This window comes from Lytechinus variegatus, chromosome 4 (assembly GCF_018143015.1).
Source record: "Lytechinus variegatus isolate NC3 chromosome 4, Lvar_3.0, whole genome shotgun sequence".
Classification (NCBI taxonomy): domain Eukaryota; kingdom Metazoa; phylum Echinodermata; class Echinoidea; order Temnopleuroida; family Toxopneustidae; genus Lytechinus; species Lytechinus variegatus.
The window spans coordinates 43,360,339-43,379,696 of record NC_054743.1 but is presented as its reverse complement, the minus strand read 5'-3'; the positions used below and the strand labels follow the sequence as shown (position 1 = coordinate 43,379,696).

Below are 19,358 nucleotides of genomic sequence, written 5' to 3'. Positions count from 1 at the left end.
ATATGCCATGCGTGAATAATTTGCTAAGCAGTTGATCTCAAAGATGAGATCCAAATCTTGTTAACCATAAGTACGGTATCAAATTCATAGTAAACGTTTAATAATTGTGAAATCTCTCTCTGAACGGTTTTCCTCTTTTTTGTGGGATGCTCCGTATAGTGCTCCTGGGTGTTTTGCAGAGTTGAATGCGAATTAGAGTTGCACTTCAATTTACGTTTGCATGTGGCATAAAAGGCATTACAGCATTGGTCAAATCATATTAAGAGGACGCGCACTACTAAGATTGTGCCATTGCAAACCATGTGATGTGCATGACGACATTTAAGCATGACTCCTAAAGTCCTCCTTCACTCTGTGAAACACCCCCCTGATCGCTTTGTTCTATTGTTGGGTCAGACTGAACTTGAAATGATATATTAAGAGACTAAAACTTTACTGACCCCCCCTCCAAAAAAAGTGTGCACAACTCCAAGCCATTATTCCATGAATGGCCATATCCTACTCTTTCATGATGCTGCCCCAGAAAGGGTAAAAATTTAAGAATTTGAATAAAAAAAACACAAATTCATGTAGAAATCCATGTTTTATTTAAATATGATACAATATATTACAATTATAACAAACATCCAATCAACATTTACATGAATATATATATATATATATATGACCAATATCTTTCAAGTTTTTGTACAATTACATTATGTACATGAAAGCTTTCAAAGAACTATTCCTCATACTACCTCCCAAACATTTGATAATCTTATACTTTGTAACTTTAGAAATATACATGGAGCATATGGGCATAACGAAAATATTCAAGACCAATGAAAATCACCCACAATCAGATGAATTTATTTTATTCAATTGTGTAATTTCCAGTTAGGCAAGAATACCCACTTTGTCTAATGTCCATTAGGTTGAAAACCTCTTAGTCTCTAGGAATATCTAAACTGTTTTACTTGAGCACCAAATTATTCCATCTCATCATTATGTATTGCAGACCGAACAGCAATTGGACCAAATCGATATTAGATTAGATGATCTAAATTCACAATGATGGTTTCTATGGCATATCACAAAATCATGGACGATGAAGAATTCTCTATTAAATGCGCTTCAGTCAAGCATGAATTTAGGGGCTCTTTGCCAAAAGTGCCCATTCTAAATAGGACTTTTCTTAGCATACGTCATGAAAATGCGTAATTATGCATAGTCCATGCATGGTTTTTTACCATGGTTCAATGGAAATCTATGTGATTTCAGGCCAATAGATTCAGCCAATGTGGCATTACACAATCTAAGAGGCAGCCCTACTGCTTTCATACCAAGTAAATATAAACCAGGCTTACAAATGTGAATGAGGCCCCAGCCCTTTCCAGTCATGAATGAGAACACCCTCTTCATGATAAAATAAAGTTATAATTTTTGTGAATACTGCCAGGGATTGACATGCAGCACCTTTTAACCTGTATCCAAAATACAAAGGAAGACACAACTGGTAAATTGTGGAGGCCCAAATATTATAGATCCTCAGAACACTTAACTATTAGGATTGGTATCCTGATAATTAAACCTAGTTTTAGCCCTATCCTAAACTAGAATTTCTAACCATGGAAAGCTGGGCTTCATTATATATGAGTTAGTCACAACGACTAAATAACTTGAACATGACATGTTTCCTATTCTAATTGCTTATGCCAGCTTGGCGTTGATGCGGCAGAAAGCTGCAATGCTCGAACTTCAACAGGAGTTACTTCTACAGAAGAGAAAACAGAAAAACACTGGATATTTTTTATCAGAATCAGATGAAAATTTGAAGAAAGGCATGGAGTTTCTCAGTTTTGCATTATTTGGATGAAACTGTTGTATATACATCAACAATCATTTGCCACCTAATGATTTGATTTGACAATTCCTGTCATTTATCAAATTGAATTGAACATCATTATTATCATATCTCCTTCAGAAAGAAAAATATAGCAATGATGACCTTAGAAAATGAATAATGTGTTGAGCAGAGAACTGGAATATTTGTTATTTCATTAAATAAAATGCACAGAAAATGAGAAAACCAATAGAGTGGAAATACAAAATGAGCTCATTTCTTGCATACCCCTAGTAATTTGCATATGAATTTTGACAAAAAAGTGGAAATATTAGAAATTAGTTTACAATAATTACCGTAATCAAAGTTTGATGACATTGTAAGTGCTCTTCTTGCTCATTGTTAACCAACTCATTCAATTTATATCACTTTAGACAAGTACCCCATAAAAATGGTCTGTGTATTCCATAATAAAGACTTCGTCCCATCGGAGTTCTTTGAAAACAAAAACCATGATGGAAATTGGTCATTTGAGGTCTGAAAATATCAGGTTAAAAAACTGTTTCACCTAAAAGCTAGTCCAGCAGCCCATACCACAAAGCCTAACAATCGATCGTATAATTGATTTTTATGCTTGATTACACATAATGATCAATGTAATGAAGCGAAGAAATAAGTCATATGATCAAATGCTAAAGCATTGTCGAACAGGGTCCAGGGACCCGTCTTTCAAATACTTGTGATTGATCCCATCAATTACAACAATTGACAGCCAGACACATCAACATCTAAAATGCAAATTTGTTCAAAATATTTTCTAGATATGATGCATATTCATATATTCATCATTCTCTTGAAGATTCAGTGTGATTCCCTTTATTTACTAAGGAGATCGCGCAAATTTCCTGTAGAAAAAATTATGGTATGGATGGATTTTCAACAATCACAACTCTTTGTAAGACAGGGCCCAGGTTTAAGCCATGGCCTCATCATCTTTCGGAACAAACACCCCACAGGCAGCGATCTTACAGTCCTTCTTTGGCCTCTCGTTATACGTCTCCTGCGCCTCCAGGGTTTTGAGAACGTCAGTGCCTTCCACAAGTTTTCTAAAATATGAAGAGAAGAGACTACATGAGCTGAAAATGCAATGGCAAAAGATTTGTTGCTAGAAATGACAGCATAGAATTAGTGATGTGAATTTGAGCAGGAAAAAAAAATCAGTCACTAAAATGGTGAATATAAAATCCCAGTTTGGATTTAAATTAGGATTTTCTTTGAAGGCCCTGTCACATAATTCTGCGCAAGCCTTGCAGGTGAGTTATAGGTGATTTCCCTAAGCATAATAATAATACTCAATTCTTGTATAGCGCATCACACATAGCATAGCATGTCCCTATGCGCTTAAAGAAGAAATAGTGAAAGGTAAGAATAAAGTAATCAAGATATTTAGATTGGATCATTAGTTCAAAGTTGGTATTTTATGCATTGAAAAGATATGTTTTGAGGGATCTGAATGTACATGAATCACTTTGATATCTCATTGAAATTAGGTAAAGCATTCCAGAGGACAGCAGAGGCATGAGTAAAAGCACGCTCACCATATGACTTTGTAAAGACAGAGGGAACAACAAATAATGCTTTTGAGCTTGATCTAAGATTTCGGGATGGCTGGTAATATGATACTAAATCGAGTAAATAGGACGGGGCAATTTTATAAAAAAAAAGCATGTTCAAAATCTTTTTGCGATAATTGCGTGTAAGATGCATGCGAGATACTGTCAATGCGGGTAACTTGCAGTTGTCAAGTAGTGGTGGAAAGCAAAAATGGGTTTCATGTTTAGACGCAAGGTTTTCGTCATGAATGCTTTTGGAGCCGATCTGACTCGACATTTCCATAAAATTTAAATTTTTGTCATTAGTGGGCAATTTCTTAGAACAGGTAGATAGGTGTATATAATTACCATTGTGAAAAAACACTTCTGCCTATTCAATTACAGAATCAATCTAAACCTCGCTGGCAAAAAATCATTATTTTTCAATATTTGTTGGGCTATTTTTCACATCCAACTGCGTAAATCTCCAACATTGGATAAGCTTTAACACTGCAGTAAAAGGGGGGGGGGGGGGGGAGGGGGACGCCCCAAGCCCCCTGTAATTTTTTCTTTTCCCCTGATGAATTGAATCAAATCAGGTGAATCAAACTTTTGGGGTAATCAAACACCCATGGTTTCATGGACCTTTTCGCACAATATTCTAAATATTTCTGATGGATCTTTGTAACATCGTACTCACCCAAACGCTACATATTTGGTGTCCATCCATGGTGCAGGCTGACATGTGATGTAGAACTGAGAACCATTTGTATGTCGCCCTCTATTGGCCATCCCTAGTATACCCCTGGAATCATGCTTCATGGAGAAATTCTCATCTGAGTAAACAAAGAATGAGCGACACAAGTTTTCAATCATGAATCTTCACCTGCAACAAACATCCAAATCTTAACCATACCCTAGCCTGGGTATACAGTTACCTTAGTTAAAAGCAATTATAAGAAAAGAAGTTTACAGTACAGGGGGGCCAGAAGCTGGAACGCACTTACCCAATGACTTAAAAGTAACTAGTTTCAACATATTTAGATTGGACCCAGAGTGATGTAAACATGTCTGTTCTGTTTGTTTGTTTTTCTTTTGTAATATTGATGATATTTTAATTGTATATTTATTTCGTATTATGTATCTTATATACATGTAATGTGATTTCAGTATGTATGCACGGACGTTCAGAAGAACAGCCATTGGCTGAAGTTTGTTTACCGTGTTGAAATAAAATGAAATGAAAATGGGTGGGGTACAGTACTGGCAGTGCTATATACATACTCATAACTGTCCTTAAACACTTGCTTGTAATAGGTCAAACCATTATTGTACTTTATCTTTTTCTTTGAGCTGGCATGTATATTTTACATCCAAACCAGTGCACCCCGAACAAACTTTTCCTAATGTAGGTATTCTAGGGGCTTGTTGCACAAAGGATTGCAATCACAAATGCGTCTTCAAAAAATCAAACACAACTGGATTTCCAACCAATCTGAGGCATGCATTTAGGACTGAAAAGTGATGTTTAAGAAACAGTTGTGTTCAAATGCAACTTTTGTAACTTATCCTAAACTAGAATTAACCAATAACATCCTAAAACATCTTATTGTTGATTCATAAACTTTTATAACAAAATATACTTCTTTTTCTGACTTCTGACATTGTCTGATCAGCAGTGTATCATGAAGCAAAATTACAAGTTTTTAAAGATCTTTTTTTAAGGGGGAGGGTGTGTACATGTACAGTTTGTGAGTAAATCAATACAGTCCAGAGGTCATCATTTTAGAAAATGTCCTGACTTTCTGACATCTTTAGCATCATTTCAATTTTTTTTCATAAGATCATAGAAAGTTAAACATTATTTAAAAGCAACAAACAATCCATCACTTCTGATCCAAATAGATATAAGGATATTGTGACTTTATTGATTGCTTAGTGGTATATAATCACATGTTTAAAAATGCACTCTTGTCGACATGACAAGCGGTCCCGACCATGGAAATTTGAGCTGTAAACAACACCCTATCAAGCTGTCAAGGGGAAAGGTACCCTCCGACACCTGGGTGGAGAGTGGCAAAATCAAAGCGTTATGTGGATTGACTCCTTGGAAAGACTAAGCTAAAGATAAAATCCAGCTGAAAATGGATTGGCTGGCAAATAACCATAATCCATGTAACAAGAGACTGTGCTCTCATCTACTTTTCTAAAACTAGTTTCGCTTGAACCGGTTCAGGATTCCAGTTTGGAAAATCGCTTCACTAGCTTTCCCATCAGGGGAGTTGTCAATCTAACAACTTTCATTGATTTTGATTGGCTGAGAAGCTCAGTTCCTTTGGAAACTGTCAGATAAAACAAGACCTGTCGGATTACACATCTGACAAGTCTTTTCATGAAACGCTTCCCTGATCGCCTGAAAGTGGTTTTTATACCACTTCATGGAAAGCGATATTTTTGCTTTCAGACGATCTCTATTTCGCGCAAAAAAATGGAATTGCAGTATATGTGGGCAATCTACACACAATATGTGTGAAAAGTGCTTCCTGAAAAAAACAATTATGTCCTCACCGATGCTTGAACTAGTTTAATGCCGGAAAGTTGCGAGGTGCTTTTCCAAACCAGTTTGGAAAATTGCTTCCACGACCACTTTGCGCGTTCATATTACACATGAAACTCTCCACTAAAGTAGTTTTAGGACTGTAATGAGAACGGTGTCAATAAGTCCCTTGTTTGAAAAATATCTTAAATACTGCTTACCAATTTCTCATTTACTACAAGAAACACTTGACACATCAGATAGTGGTCATTTTGTGTGACTGAATTTTTTACATAATTATAGAGCACATACCTTCAAAAACTTCTCCATAGATTGATTCACCTTTATCTCCTGCCCCATACAGGATATCTGAAGGGAGAGAAAATGATGACAAAACTAAAATATGAAAGCAATAGTAAGGGAAAAAAATACATTCTATATACTATACTGTAGTACTGAATTGATTAGTCTTCAACTCTTAAATGGACAAAGTGCTTCATAAATAATCATACAGAAAATGAACATAAATATCATACACTCCTTTGGCCTCCTCATGTATTTTCTTGCAACTACTGCTGCTACTCCTACTACACTACTCAACTACTAATACTCCAACTGATACTACTGCTACTGCCACCATTAACACCATTAACACCACCACCACCACCACCACTACTAGTTACAACTACCAGTACTTCTATTATATGCTATCCACTAATCAAACTATCCATTTCTGTATGTTTTCTCCTTCTTGTTGTGTTGCTAAAACCCTTTCCCCTGAAATTACAGTCACTCATCTTGTGCCTTTTCGTACTTTTGTAGTTATTAGTTACACAACTGTCTCATGCCTTTCATCTTCCTACATCACTTTCAGGTTTCTCCTTTGTAAAATCTGTGCCTTCTTTCTTGGAGCAATTCACATCATACAACTGACGGCGACTCTATCTGCCCCCACCACACAGGCAATGAGCATACCCGCTCTTTGATTCCACCCAATCGGCACAATCCTGTTAAACAAGGTATTTGGATAGTGGTATTTCATCAGGGTATCGTCTTTTTCACCCCCCTCCAACCCCACCCCTGCTAAGCCAGTGTTCCTTACCCCCTCCTTGTATCCAACCATTTGGTACAATCCTATGAAACAAGGTATCCGGATAGTGGTATTTCATCAGGGTATCGTTTTTTTTTCATCCCTCCCCCTCCCCTGCTAATCCAGTGTTCCTTACCCCCTCCTTGTATCCAACCATTCGGTACAATCCTATGAAACAAGGTATCCAGATAGTGATATTTCATCAGGGTATAGTTTTTTTCACCCCCCTCCAACCCCACCCCTGCTAAGCCAGTGTTCCTTGCCCCATCTTTGTATCCAACCGTTCGGTACAATCCTATGAAACAAGGTATCCGGATAGTGGTATTTCATCAGGGTATCGTTTTTTCATTCCTCCCCCTCCCCTGCTAATCCAGTGTTCCTTACCCCCTCCTTGTATCCAACCATTTGGTACAATCCTATGAAACAAGGTATCCAGATAGAGGTATTTCATCAGGGTATTGTCTTTTTGACCCCTCCCCTGCTAATCCAGTGTTCTTTACCCCCTCCTTGTATCCAACCATTCGGTACAATCCTATGAAACAAGGTATCCAGATAGTGATATTTCATCAGGGTATAGTTTTTTTCACCCCCCTCCAACCCCACCCCTGCTAAGCCAGTGTTCCTTGCCCCATCTTTGTATCCAACCGTTCGGTACAATCCTATGAAACAAGGTATCCGGATAGTGGTATTTCATCAGGGTATCGTTTTTTTCATCCCTCCCCCTCCCCTGCTAATCCAGTGTTCCTTACCCCCTCCTTGTATCCAACCATTCGGTACAATCCTATGAAACAAGGTATCCAGATAGTGGTATTTCATCAGGGTATAGTTTTTTCACCCCCCTCCAACCCCACCCCTGCTAATCCAGTGTTCCTTACCCCCTCCTTGTATCCAACCATTTGGTACAATCCTATGAAACAAGGTATCCAGATAGTGGTATTTCATCAGGGTATCGTCTGTTTTCTGTCCTTCCTCACCAGTGCACAACGCTCGGAAGTTCTCACATGTCTTTGGGCATCGGTCTGTATAAAGCTAAGCAAGATGGTGGTTACTTTTACTTAGAAGCCTGAATTTTGTAGGCATTGTATATCTGGAGTGTTATTGAATCATTTGAATTGCTAAACTGTTAAAATAAAAAAAACTAAAAGTTAAACTAAAGTTATTGCATTTACAAGGACTTCAGAAGGGTAAGATGAAAATGTCACTGTCACTGTGACCTTGACCTTTGACCTCAAAATCAATAGGCTTTCTGGGATCCATGCTAGTATCATACACACCAAATTATATGAGCCTAGGTTAAGCTAAACAGAAGTTATCGTGTTACAAAGAAAAGTTAACAGACGGACGGACACCGAGTGTGATACCATAATACATCCCACAGGACAGGCGTATAAAGATACTAAGATAGCAACTCTTGCTAAATGTCAACTTTTATTGGAAGAGCCAATCAGGAAGCAGAATTTCCACTGTTGTCATGGTAATTGAAATTCCAGCAACACTTTTTTTCTATCAGAGCAACTTTTTATGAAGTGAGCCCTGGTTTTTTTTTCTTACCTCAAACAGCAGTCTGCCAGCCTTTTCTCCATCCACTGTCACGTCAAAGTACACAAATGTATGCTGAAGTAAGAAAATTGGAAAAAAAGTTTACTCATTGAACTCATCTGTGAAGGTACGTTTCTTGAAAAAAGTGAAATATAGTGTATCAAAATGATATGAATACAAAGTATACCAAATCGAAGTTATTCCACCCCTGTTTACAATGTTATAAAGAGAAAAAAAAGGGGGGGGAAGAAAAGATGAAAATTTAGATCGATTCTCAACTGCACAAAAAACTTTGTTCCACCAATAATGCCAAGTTTGGAATACCTTGAACACTTTCTAAATTTATGTAATGCTCTGTATATTATATACATGTATTTTAGCCAATCGATATTTTTGTACATATCAGCATTTTGCTTCAATATTTTTGCAGAGCAACCCATGATCACTGGCAGAGATTGCGAATTTGTCACATCAATCTATTCTTGTATGGGGGTGGCACAGTACATGTAGTTCATTAACCCCCCCTCCCCTCCCCCTCTCAGAACAACATAGCTTTGCAGTTCAAATCTCCACCAGTGGGCCAATGCAAGCCTTGGACATACGTTTCTCCCCTGTTTCATAGATGCAGGCTATGTTAAATGGAGGCCCCGTATAGAGGAGAATCACTACCTTTGCACGTTAAGAACCCACAGCACTATTCAAATAAGAGTAGGGGGAACCCCGGTGTAGTGGTCAATCTGCATTCCCCCAACCAGTTATTGGGAGGAGAGACCTGCGGGTCACAGTTCTGTGTGCGCGCCCTTCTAGGCGACCCAGATTGACTGGCTCCTCCAATGCGCCTTTGAACGTTTTTGATATATGGCACTATACAAATGCTGTGCATCATTATCACACTGTTTTTGTATCTTACATTTGTGGCAAGTATGTGCTCCCTATACGCTTCCTCCGCCAGAGCCATGTAGAGAGGTAAAGGCTTGCATTCCCTGTACCCAAAGTGCTCCTGTGCCCACTCCTGCAAGGCCTTTGGGCCTCCTGTGATGGACCCAAAAATAAAAAGGGATTACATTGTAGATAAATGGATTTGTTTAGATAATAATAATACTTCGTGCTCGTGTCATATATCAATTTACATGTGCGAGATGTAAAGCTCGCTATATTGGTCAAACCAAGCGTCATTATAAGACACGAGTACAGGAGCACCTGGTGAAGGACAAAAACTCCCATGTCTGGCGACACTTGCAATCGTCACCCCAATGCTTGTTAGAATGCAATACCCACTGTTTCAAAATTCTCGATACTGCTCAAACAGATTTTCAACTAAAAATGAAAGAAGGGATTTTCATCAAATGGAAACAACCTCAACTAAACCAACAGGTGTACAATTACCAAATAATGTTATCCATTTAATTTAACCCACCCCTATCTGATAAATTCATAGACACTGTAAAATGTTTTACTTCATTCCATTTAACAATTGAATTCACACCTTGTAATCCTGTGTAACTACATTCTTAAAATTTTTACTTGACATCCTAACTGTATAAATACCAATGACTCTGTTAATAATTTTACGGCTGAGGATGAGGTGCGACACCTCGAAACATGTTCCGTTTATTAAAATGTTATGTTCTATTCTTTATATTTGTCTTCAATAATAATAATAGGCATTTATGTAGCGCCATCTATCTAGAAATATTCTATTCCGAGGCGCGTTGTTATTATTATTACCCCGGCTTTAGCTCGAGCTGCCTTTCTGCGCTCATGCTTTCAAGGCATCAATCTTGCCGGGTACCCATTCACCTCACCTGGGTTGAGTGCAGCACAATGTGGATAAATTTCTTGCTGAAGGAAATTACGCCATGCAGTAATTGTACATTGTGTGCATTTAACATTTACCAGAGAAGGGAGGGAGATGACCAATATTCCATCACAATGTAAAAACTCTATCCTTTGCTTTCTTGCATGGCCCCTCTGAAATTCTATTACATGTTGGTTATGATTTGACATGAAAAAATGGTTTTCTTCAGGATTTTTTTATCCAGATCGTACCTAATTCTCATGATCTATATATTTTGTTAGATGAGATTACCAGGCTCTGTAACATGATAGAGATACAATTACAAGTGACATCCCCAATGACCAATCATCAGTGTCAACAACATGTTCCCAGTTTCTTAGGCTAACATGATGAGATTGTTTATTAAAAGGGGGAAGGTTGTTTCAGGTGAAAAATCGCCTTTCCGTCATTAAAAGCATCTGGTCATGTACAGGTGCCATTCATGCGCAGCACACCAAAAAAGAATCATGATAAGAAAAAAAAAATTATAAAGAGAAAAATGGTAATGAGAAATTGTATTACTCAGTCAGACTGCAGGTCCCAAGAAAGTGGCTTCTTTCATCCAAGTGATATTCATGACTTGAGATGTTTTGCATATATTTAATGAGCTTGTTGCGGACCAAAACACCTCTTTTCATTCGGTCATTGCTGCTCTAATTGTGCATCGAACTTCATGAATTTGGTACCATTGTAAAGAAGAAGAATCATTCTTTCAGGTCATGTGTTTGGATTTATTCAAAGATTTTGTAATATAGGTTAAAATTTTGATCTAAAATATGCTACAAAATAAATATTTTCACCTGACAAAAGCTGCTATTTTCACACTTTATTTTTGTTTGAGCCCAAATGATTTTTATATCATGATAAAGCTGAATATGTATGCTTTGAAATGATATAGGTTTCAAAATAAGAATTCGTTTAATCGGGTCAAGATCACCCTTTTCATTTACCAAGTACATAAAGCAGCTTGAAAACAAGAATACTGCACTCTGATTGGTCAAAGAGACCACACAATGGCAAATTCCAACGGTTCCAATGCCTGGGTTTGTGGGAAGGTCACACTTCCCATGTGGTAATCTCCTCAAATACCCCGAGCTTGTTGTTCTGTGTACCTTATCCAGCCAATCAGAACTCTGAATTTCATGCAAGTACTGAATTTCATGCAAGTACAAAATTTCAGAAATCTCGTCTTGTACCTTGGTGGGAAAAGTGTGATCTTGACCCGATTAAAAGGTGCCGCATATCAAGAGTGCCATTGTGAGAAAGTACAGAAGTTCAGCTTTATGGTGATATAGATATCATTGAGGCTCAAAATAAAAAGTTTTGCACAATTTGCAAAAGAAAACAGAGGAAGAAAATTAAGTTTTGAGGCACATTTTCAGGCCAGATATTTACTTATTTCACAAAATATTGTATACAAAATAAATGACCAATATGAAAGAGTAACATTTACTCTATCTGATGGTGTAATAATATTTCATTTAATTTGAGGTTAAAACAGGCAAATTCTTAGAGAAAGAAAATCTCACGAATCACGAGATTTTGCAAGGAGGATTCATCCTCGAGATGATTTGGATGAATCTGGCCTTTTTGCTCATTAGCACAGGGACCTGCGGTCTGACTGTACTGTACTTCCTCAAACTGTATTTTTTAATATTTACCCCAAAATGATCTCTGATCATGGCCTACATGTACATAGTTACCTGATATAATTTGGTTAAAAAAGAAAAAAAAAACAACAGTGATCTCTGAATCAGGGCAAACACCTAGGCTAATAGCTGGTTGCTCGTTTTTCATTTTCATTTTTTCTCCCAGATCATCTGTTAAAATCATATTTCAAAGAAAATTAATCAGTTACAGTTTCAAATTTCGGCTAGAGATCCTTACTTTGTCTTGTAATTGTATGGACTCTCACAAATAAGCAATAACAAGTGAAATACCTCTGGCAGTCTTGACTGCATTATGCGATTCGATAAAGCAGCAGTGTTGACTTTGTAAACAACTACATGTAATTCTTCAAAGAAACACCATTCATTTGATCATGAAATACTACAATGTAAGTTTGTTGACCACTAAATCTAAATAATCATTGACCTTGATCATGTGGCCGGAAACTCATGCAAGATGATAAGTGATTCTTAACTACCCTTATGTAAAAGTTTCATAAAAAAGATCAATTTACTTTTATATTTCAATGTTGATACCACAGCATGGCCAAAGGTCATTGATCCTAAATGACCTTTGACCTCATGTGATCAGACGAACAGTCTCATTGCTATGGGGGCGAGACAAAAATTGTTGAGGCATTTGGAATAGCAAACCAAATATTACTGTTATATAAACAACCATTCTGCTTGTTTCTGAGTAGCATTGTTACTCTTTTTTTGCTCACCGAGGAAAGCGCAATCTCCATGGGTGTGAACGTAAGTCATAGCCTTTTCATTGAAAACCCATGTCTCATCTCTCAAGGCTTTTCGTTGTTCTTCCACATACTGCTCCCACTGAAACTCCAGGAGACCTCTGATTTCAGGAGATTGGAACTTAGTAGGAATATTCTGGTACAAATACTGAAAAAAAGAAAGAGTTAAAGAAGACATAATAATAATAGTAATACCAATCATGCTTATACATGCATAGCGCATATCACTGCCAAATGCGTCCCTGTGCGCTTCATTGGATATTATTTCCCTGGCTTTAGCCCCGCAGCCTTTTACAGCGCGGTGGCATTTCAAGGAATAAATTCCTGCCAGGTACCTATTTACCTCACCTAGGTTGACTGCAGCAAAATGTGGACAAATTTCTTGCCGAAGGCAATTACGCCATGGCTGCCCTTATAAAAATCGCCAATGGTATTTGAATGGTGCCGAATGGTAGTTGAATGGTGATCTGAATGGTGAATGGTACGCGAATGGTATTTAAGTGGTGTTTCAATGGTAAGTTCTTAATGGTAATTGGTAGTTTATTTAATGGTAAATGGTATACCATATACCCAATGGTGTCTCAGTGGTATGTGTCTAATGGTATGATTAGTATGATGAATGGTATACCACACACCCAATGGTGTCTCAGTGGTATTCAATGGTGTTTCAGTGGTATGTGCTTGTAATGGTATGATTGGTATGGTGAATAGTATACCATACACCCAATGGTGTCTCAGTGGTATTCAATGGTGTATCAGTGGTATGTGCCTGTAATGGTATGATGAATGGTATACCATACACCCAATGGTGTCTCAGTGGTATACAGTGGTGTCTCAGTGGTATTTAATAGTGTCTCAGTAGTGTGTGCCTCTAATGATTTGATTGGTATAATGAATGGTATACCATACGCCCAATGGTGTCTCAGTGGTATTCAATGGTGTCTCAGTAGTATGTGCCACCATAATGGTACGACTGGTATGATGAATGGTATACCATATACCGAATGGTGTCTCAGTGGTATACAATGGTGTCTCAGTGGTATTCAATGGTGTCTCAGTAGTATGTGCCTGTAATGGTATGATGAATGGTATACCATACACCCAATGGTGTGTCAGTGGTATACAATGGTGTCTCAGTGATATTCAAGTGTTTCAGTAGTATGTGCCACTATAATCGTATGATTGGTATGGTGAATGGTATACCATATACTCAATGGTGTCTCAGTAATATCCATCACCATCCTCTCTTTTCCCCTTTATTTCCTTTTCGCTGTTTGTTTCTTGGTAGTGAAAATTGAACGGCAGAAATGTAGCTCCTCTATCGTACGGTATACTGTTCGTTTTTATTTTAAACTACATTCTTCATATTTTTATTTTCAAAGTTTTATTCTATTTAATTTATAATCATTTTGCTTATTTATGGCCGCTTTTTATGAAGAGAACTATATCTGGAGTGTTCCAAAAAGATATTTGCAATTAATCCGAAGATGCAAATTTACAGGTTATATACATTAATTTTATCTAAAACATATCAATTTGGATTTTTTGATGGAAGAACAATAAATCAGATGCAAGTTTGCAATGAAAAGTATGACTTTCAATTGATTTTGGAGTGTGAAATTGATTTTTGTTCGATTGCAAGTTTCTTGCAATGCCCCATATTTTGCTCAAAATAAATTCACTGTTGGTTGTCTTGGTCCCCCAACCTCTATCAAATTCCCATCCGCAAACCCTGATATGGTCAGTCTGCAACGTCCAAATTTAGCCCCCTCCGAACCCATTTTTACGCTACTATAGCTGCTTCCAATCATGAATTATTCCTCTCTTTTTTTTACAAATGATATTTTCAAAATTTTAATTCTATTTTTAGGCCCTAATTATTCTTTCTCACGGACGGCGTTCATAAAGAGGAGAGCTATTCTATAGGCCGGTCATTACTTGATTGAAATGATTTATCCATATTGTCTTGCTCCCCCACCCCTATCAAAATTCCCTGCTGCCATACAGGGTATAGTACAATGTAACAGAAAAGAAATATATACTGAATGAAATCTCAATTTCAATCAAAACAAAAGCAAATTAAAAGGGAAGAGGAATGAGTAAAAAATATAAAAAAACAAGAAAAGAAAAAGGCAAAGAAGAAAAGAAACAGAAAAGAAAAAAAGACAACGAAAATAAAAAAGAAAGAAGAGAGAGAAAAGGAAAAATATGAAGGGATCGAAAACTTTCTTTCATATAGATTCCAAGATCCAAGGAAAACAGTGGCAAAAATTGATCTCACGCCATCATGGTTTCCATCCCAGAACCAATCGAGAGGAAAAAGACACCCCTGATTTGGTTTAATTCACCCCCCACCCATATCGGGATGTGTATTTATCTTGGCGAATAAGTCCCCTCCCCCAGATTTGGTCATAATTTATCCCCCCCCATATGCGTTGGCTAGCGGGGCCGCTTGGCTGCTTGCCAGGTAGCTCTATTATACATGTTGTTCTCGCACGCACGCGCGCACGTCTAACCGCCAAGTGCAATATTTGAAAAAGAAAACTCAATCTACCGGTACTACCGTTTTGCCGTTGATAAGTCCGTCGATAATTCATCAACAAGTGGAATGCCTCTGGCCGTCTCACCTGCATCACGCGGTTCAATATAGCAGCAGTGCTGACTTTGAATACTACTCTAACTCGCACAAGATGTTCAGTGATACATGGTTGCTCTTATGTCCACTTTTTATGAACTAGACCAATAAACTTACAGAGATATGATGGTTATTCAACGAAAACTCCAACATGGCCAAAGTTCATTGACCTTACATGACCTTTGACCTTCATCATGTGATCTGAAACTCGAACAGGGTGTTCAGTGATACTTCATTACTCTTATGTACAAGTTTCATGAATCAGATCCATAAACTTTCAAAGTTTTGATGGTAATTCAACTGATACACCCACTTCGGCCAAAGTTCATTGACCTTTGACCTTGGTCATGTGACCTAAAACGCACACAGGATGTTCAGTGATATTTGATTACTCATATGTCCAAGTTTAATGAACTAGACTAATAAACTTTCAAAGTTATGATGGTAATTCAACAGATACCCCCAATTTGGCCAAAGTTCATTGACCCGAAATGACCTTTGACCTTAATCATGAGACCTGAAACTTGCACAAAATATTCAGTGATGCTTGATTACTATTATGTCCAAGTTTCATGAATCAGATCCATAAACTTTCAAAGTTATGATGGGAATTCAACAGATATCCCCAATTCGGCCAAAGTTCATTGACCCTAAATGACCTTTGACCTTGGTCATGTGACGTGAAACTCATGCAGGATGTTCAGTGATACTTGATTAACCTTATGTCCAAGTTTCATGAACTAGGTCCATATATTTTCTAAGTTATGATGACATTTCAAAAACTTAACCTCAGGTTAAGATTTCAATGTTGATTCCTCCAACATGGTCTAAGTTCATTGACCCTAAATGACCTTTGACCTTGGTCATGTGACATGAAACTTTGATAGGATGTTCAGTAATACTTGATTAACCTTATGGCCAAGTTTCATGAACTAGGTCCATATACTTTCTAAGTTATGATGTCATTTCAAAAACTTAACCTCAGGTTAAGATTTGATGTTGACGCCGCCGCCGTCGCCGCCGCCGTCGGAAAAGCGGCGCCTATAGTCTCACTCTGCTTCGCAGGTGAGACAAAAACTAAAGGAACACGGGTCAGATTCGGACAGCGACTTCAAAGTCATTTGTAGAAGGCTAAACAGTAAGTTCTATAACAATTTTCTTTGATTTATTTATCAAATTGTCTCAAAATATTCGATGTCGTTGTACTGCCACGACCACTGCACTGCCACCGTCACTGCCCCGTTTGCGCTGGCCGCTGCTCTACGGCCTGGGACGTGGCTTTGACGATAGGGAGTGCTTATGGTTTATTGCTTTGTATTTGCTGAGTTTAGCTCGGCGAGCATTGAATAGTAATTCGCTCATATTACCTGATGTTTATTGTCAATGTTTTACAAAAACCATCTCTGAATACATTGAATTCATGAATGAATGATTTGTTAATGCTAATGTCAAGACTGTCAAAGTTTTAATTGTGATAATGTGAAATAGACCGTTACTGCACAACGTTAATTCACTGAAATTGAAAACTTGCCGACAAATATTGCTTTGAAATTAGGCCTATAATTTGTTGTTGTTGTTGATAGATGTTGGTAAATGAGATAAAATGGAGGTGAAACATGGTAAGGGTCCTAAAGTTTAAAAAATGATAAAAGGCTACACAGGCCTATAACTTAGCTACACCGTACACACCACTCATTGCACATACCGTAAGGGCACTAGTATTCAACCCGTTTGGAGAGTTTCCTCAAATATATAGAAATATAGAATTCACCTGAATTTCAGACCCGTCTTATTTCCAAGAGCAAATGCTGGTTATTCTTTTTCCGTTATTTTTTTCTTCAACCAGTCGACTGTGTGTGCGGGCGATCGAATTATACGGCGACGGTTTTTTGCACTAGTATTCAACCCGTCTGCACTAGTATTCAACCTAGCGATGAAAGATGGTCCTGTCTCTCAATCTGCCCTTGTCCCATCCGACTATGGACTAGACCATTTGAGATGAGACCAAACAGGGAATTAATCAAAGCCAGATACTTACATAGATCTAAATCTAATTTAGCAATATAAACCCTTTTGAGATTTGCTATCTATCCTCACTAGGTTGAATACTAGTGCAATTCAGTGCAAAAGGCCATCGGCGTATAATTCGATCCTACGCGCACACTGTCGACAGATTGATAAAGAAAATACCGACAACAGATTACCCTGGAAATAACAAAGGTATGAAATTAAGATAGTTTCCATATTTCTAAATATTTTTGGAAATATGTCAAAATCTTTGAATTATGCCGGGTTGAATACTAGTGCACCTACGGTACTATTTCAATGGTAAAATGTGCACTTTGTGTGTGGAACTGTGACTGGACGGAGTGACAAACGATTCCTATTCAATTCTTCGAGGAATTATGCAGAGAAAACTGGCGCTAATGCAGTTTTGCACCGGCCGATTACCAGCATACCTCATCACCAAAACTTGTTCCCAAATGTCATGACAGGTCCCTCAGTCACATTTCGATGTTAATATACCCACCGCTTTTCAAAATATTGGGAATGACTGTATTTAGTCTGCGATCTCGACGTCGTTGATCTAATCCGTATACATATCACTTCGCGGATCGCTCGGATTCGCTGTAATATTTATATGGACTGAAGTTAGCAACCAGATCATGCTAACATGTGGCGAACAAACTGCCAGCATGCCGCATGCGAATATTTTGATCACATAACTTCGGTCCATATCAACATGACGGCGAATCCAAGCGATCCGCAATATTTTGAAAAGTGGTGGGCATATTGTGTATTGATCTCAAAATGTGTGTAGACAATTCTGGTGGGGAGTTTTGCTCGAAGTTGCATGCACAACGAACAATTGTCCATAGACTGTGTACAACGGATAGATCGTCTCCGCAAAGCGATTCGAAGACCGCTGATTGGTCAATCGCGCAGATCACGTCATGACCACGTGGTCCCAAAAATAATTCCTTTGGACTGCGTGCGGAAGTATTGATAGCGATATCCGGTCACGTTGTGTACGCGGTAAATGGTCTTGGTTTGTGATCAGATCGCTCCGGTATCGATCGAAAATTATCGAAACTCTGCAATTTCATGCATATTCACGCGACGCTCCGAAACCCGGAAGCCAATTGACTTTGTGCACGTTGCGATAGACTCTACAAAAGGGGGACACTTGTGTAAGAAAGCCACATTTTTATCAAACACATCGACTATTGCTCTCAAGGTGGGGGCACAGGTCAAATGTGCCCACTTGGATCTGCTTCTGCGATTGTCAATACCAGAAAATTGGAATTTATGTCATCGATTACCCTCCTTTTGAAAATTGCTGCTCTAGAAATTTGATTTCAGATGACATCGCTATTACTAGAATAAAGCATGCACAGTTATAATACAGCCTTGTCTGAACTACGCTGAATACTATCACATTTCCTTATTTTTATCCTGAATTCTGGGCTGGTAATCAGAGATCCATGAAAAATATCTTTGACATTAAAGTTCTAAGATCATTCTTTTTCTATTACTATATTAGTATTCTATTTTTGTTTGTATCTGCACATACATGCAGATTTTACAACACTCAAATTGATTTTATTTAATTTTCAAAGTTTGGACGACGGATACACTGGATGATAAGTTAGATGGTCCAGCCTTATCTGGGAATGACACGACGGGTGTTGAACACAGAAAACGTGCCGTGTACATGAAACAATTGGAGTTTATGAAAGGTAGGTGTGTAAGAATTTTGTTCAGTAGAAAAAATTGCAAAGCTTCATGAGATAAAAACAGATTGTATTCCTGCAGTGGCATAGGTGAAAAAAAACCCTTGTCAGGAATGGTAAAAAATCCTGAGAAAGGACAAATGTCATCCCT

General features: G+C 37.9%; 1 protein-coding gene across 1 annotated transcript in view; it reads right to left on the bottom strand.

The window, feature by feature from the left end:
- Window positions 1-1,800: 1,800 nt before the first annotated feature.
- The window catches only part of LOC121414119 (peptidyl-prolyl cis-trans isomerase CYP18-3-like), a 30,079-nt gene continuing 12,521 nt past the window's right edge, over window positions 1,801-19,358 (bottom strand). Inside the window, exons 2-8 of the mRNA XM_041607184.1 lie at window positions 12,812-12,986; window positions 9,493-9,614; window positions 8,595-8,657; window positions 7,919-8,072; window positions 6,266-6,322; window positions 4,118-4,253; window positions 1,801-2,931 (exon numbers count right to left, since the gene is read on the bottom strand). Coding sequence (XP_041463118.1) covers window positions 2,799-2,931; window positions 4,118-4,253; window positions 6,266-6,322; window positions 7,919-8,072; window positions 8,595-8,657; window positions 9,493-9,614; window positions 12,812-12,986 — 840 coding nt within the window. The 3' untranslated portion in view covers window positions 1,801-2,798. The remainder of the gene's footprint in view (window positions 2,932-4,117; window positions 4,254-6,265; window positions 6,323-7,918; window positions 8,073-8,594; window positions 8,658-9,492; window positions 9,615-12,811; window positions 12,987-19,358) is intronic.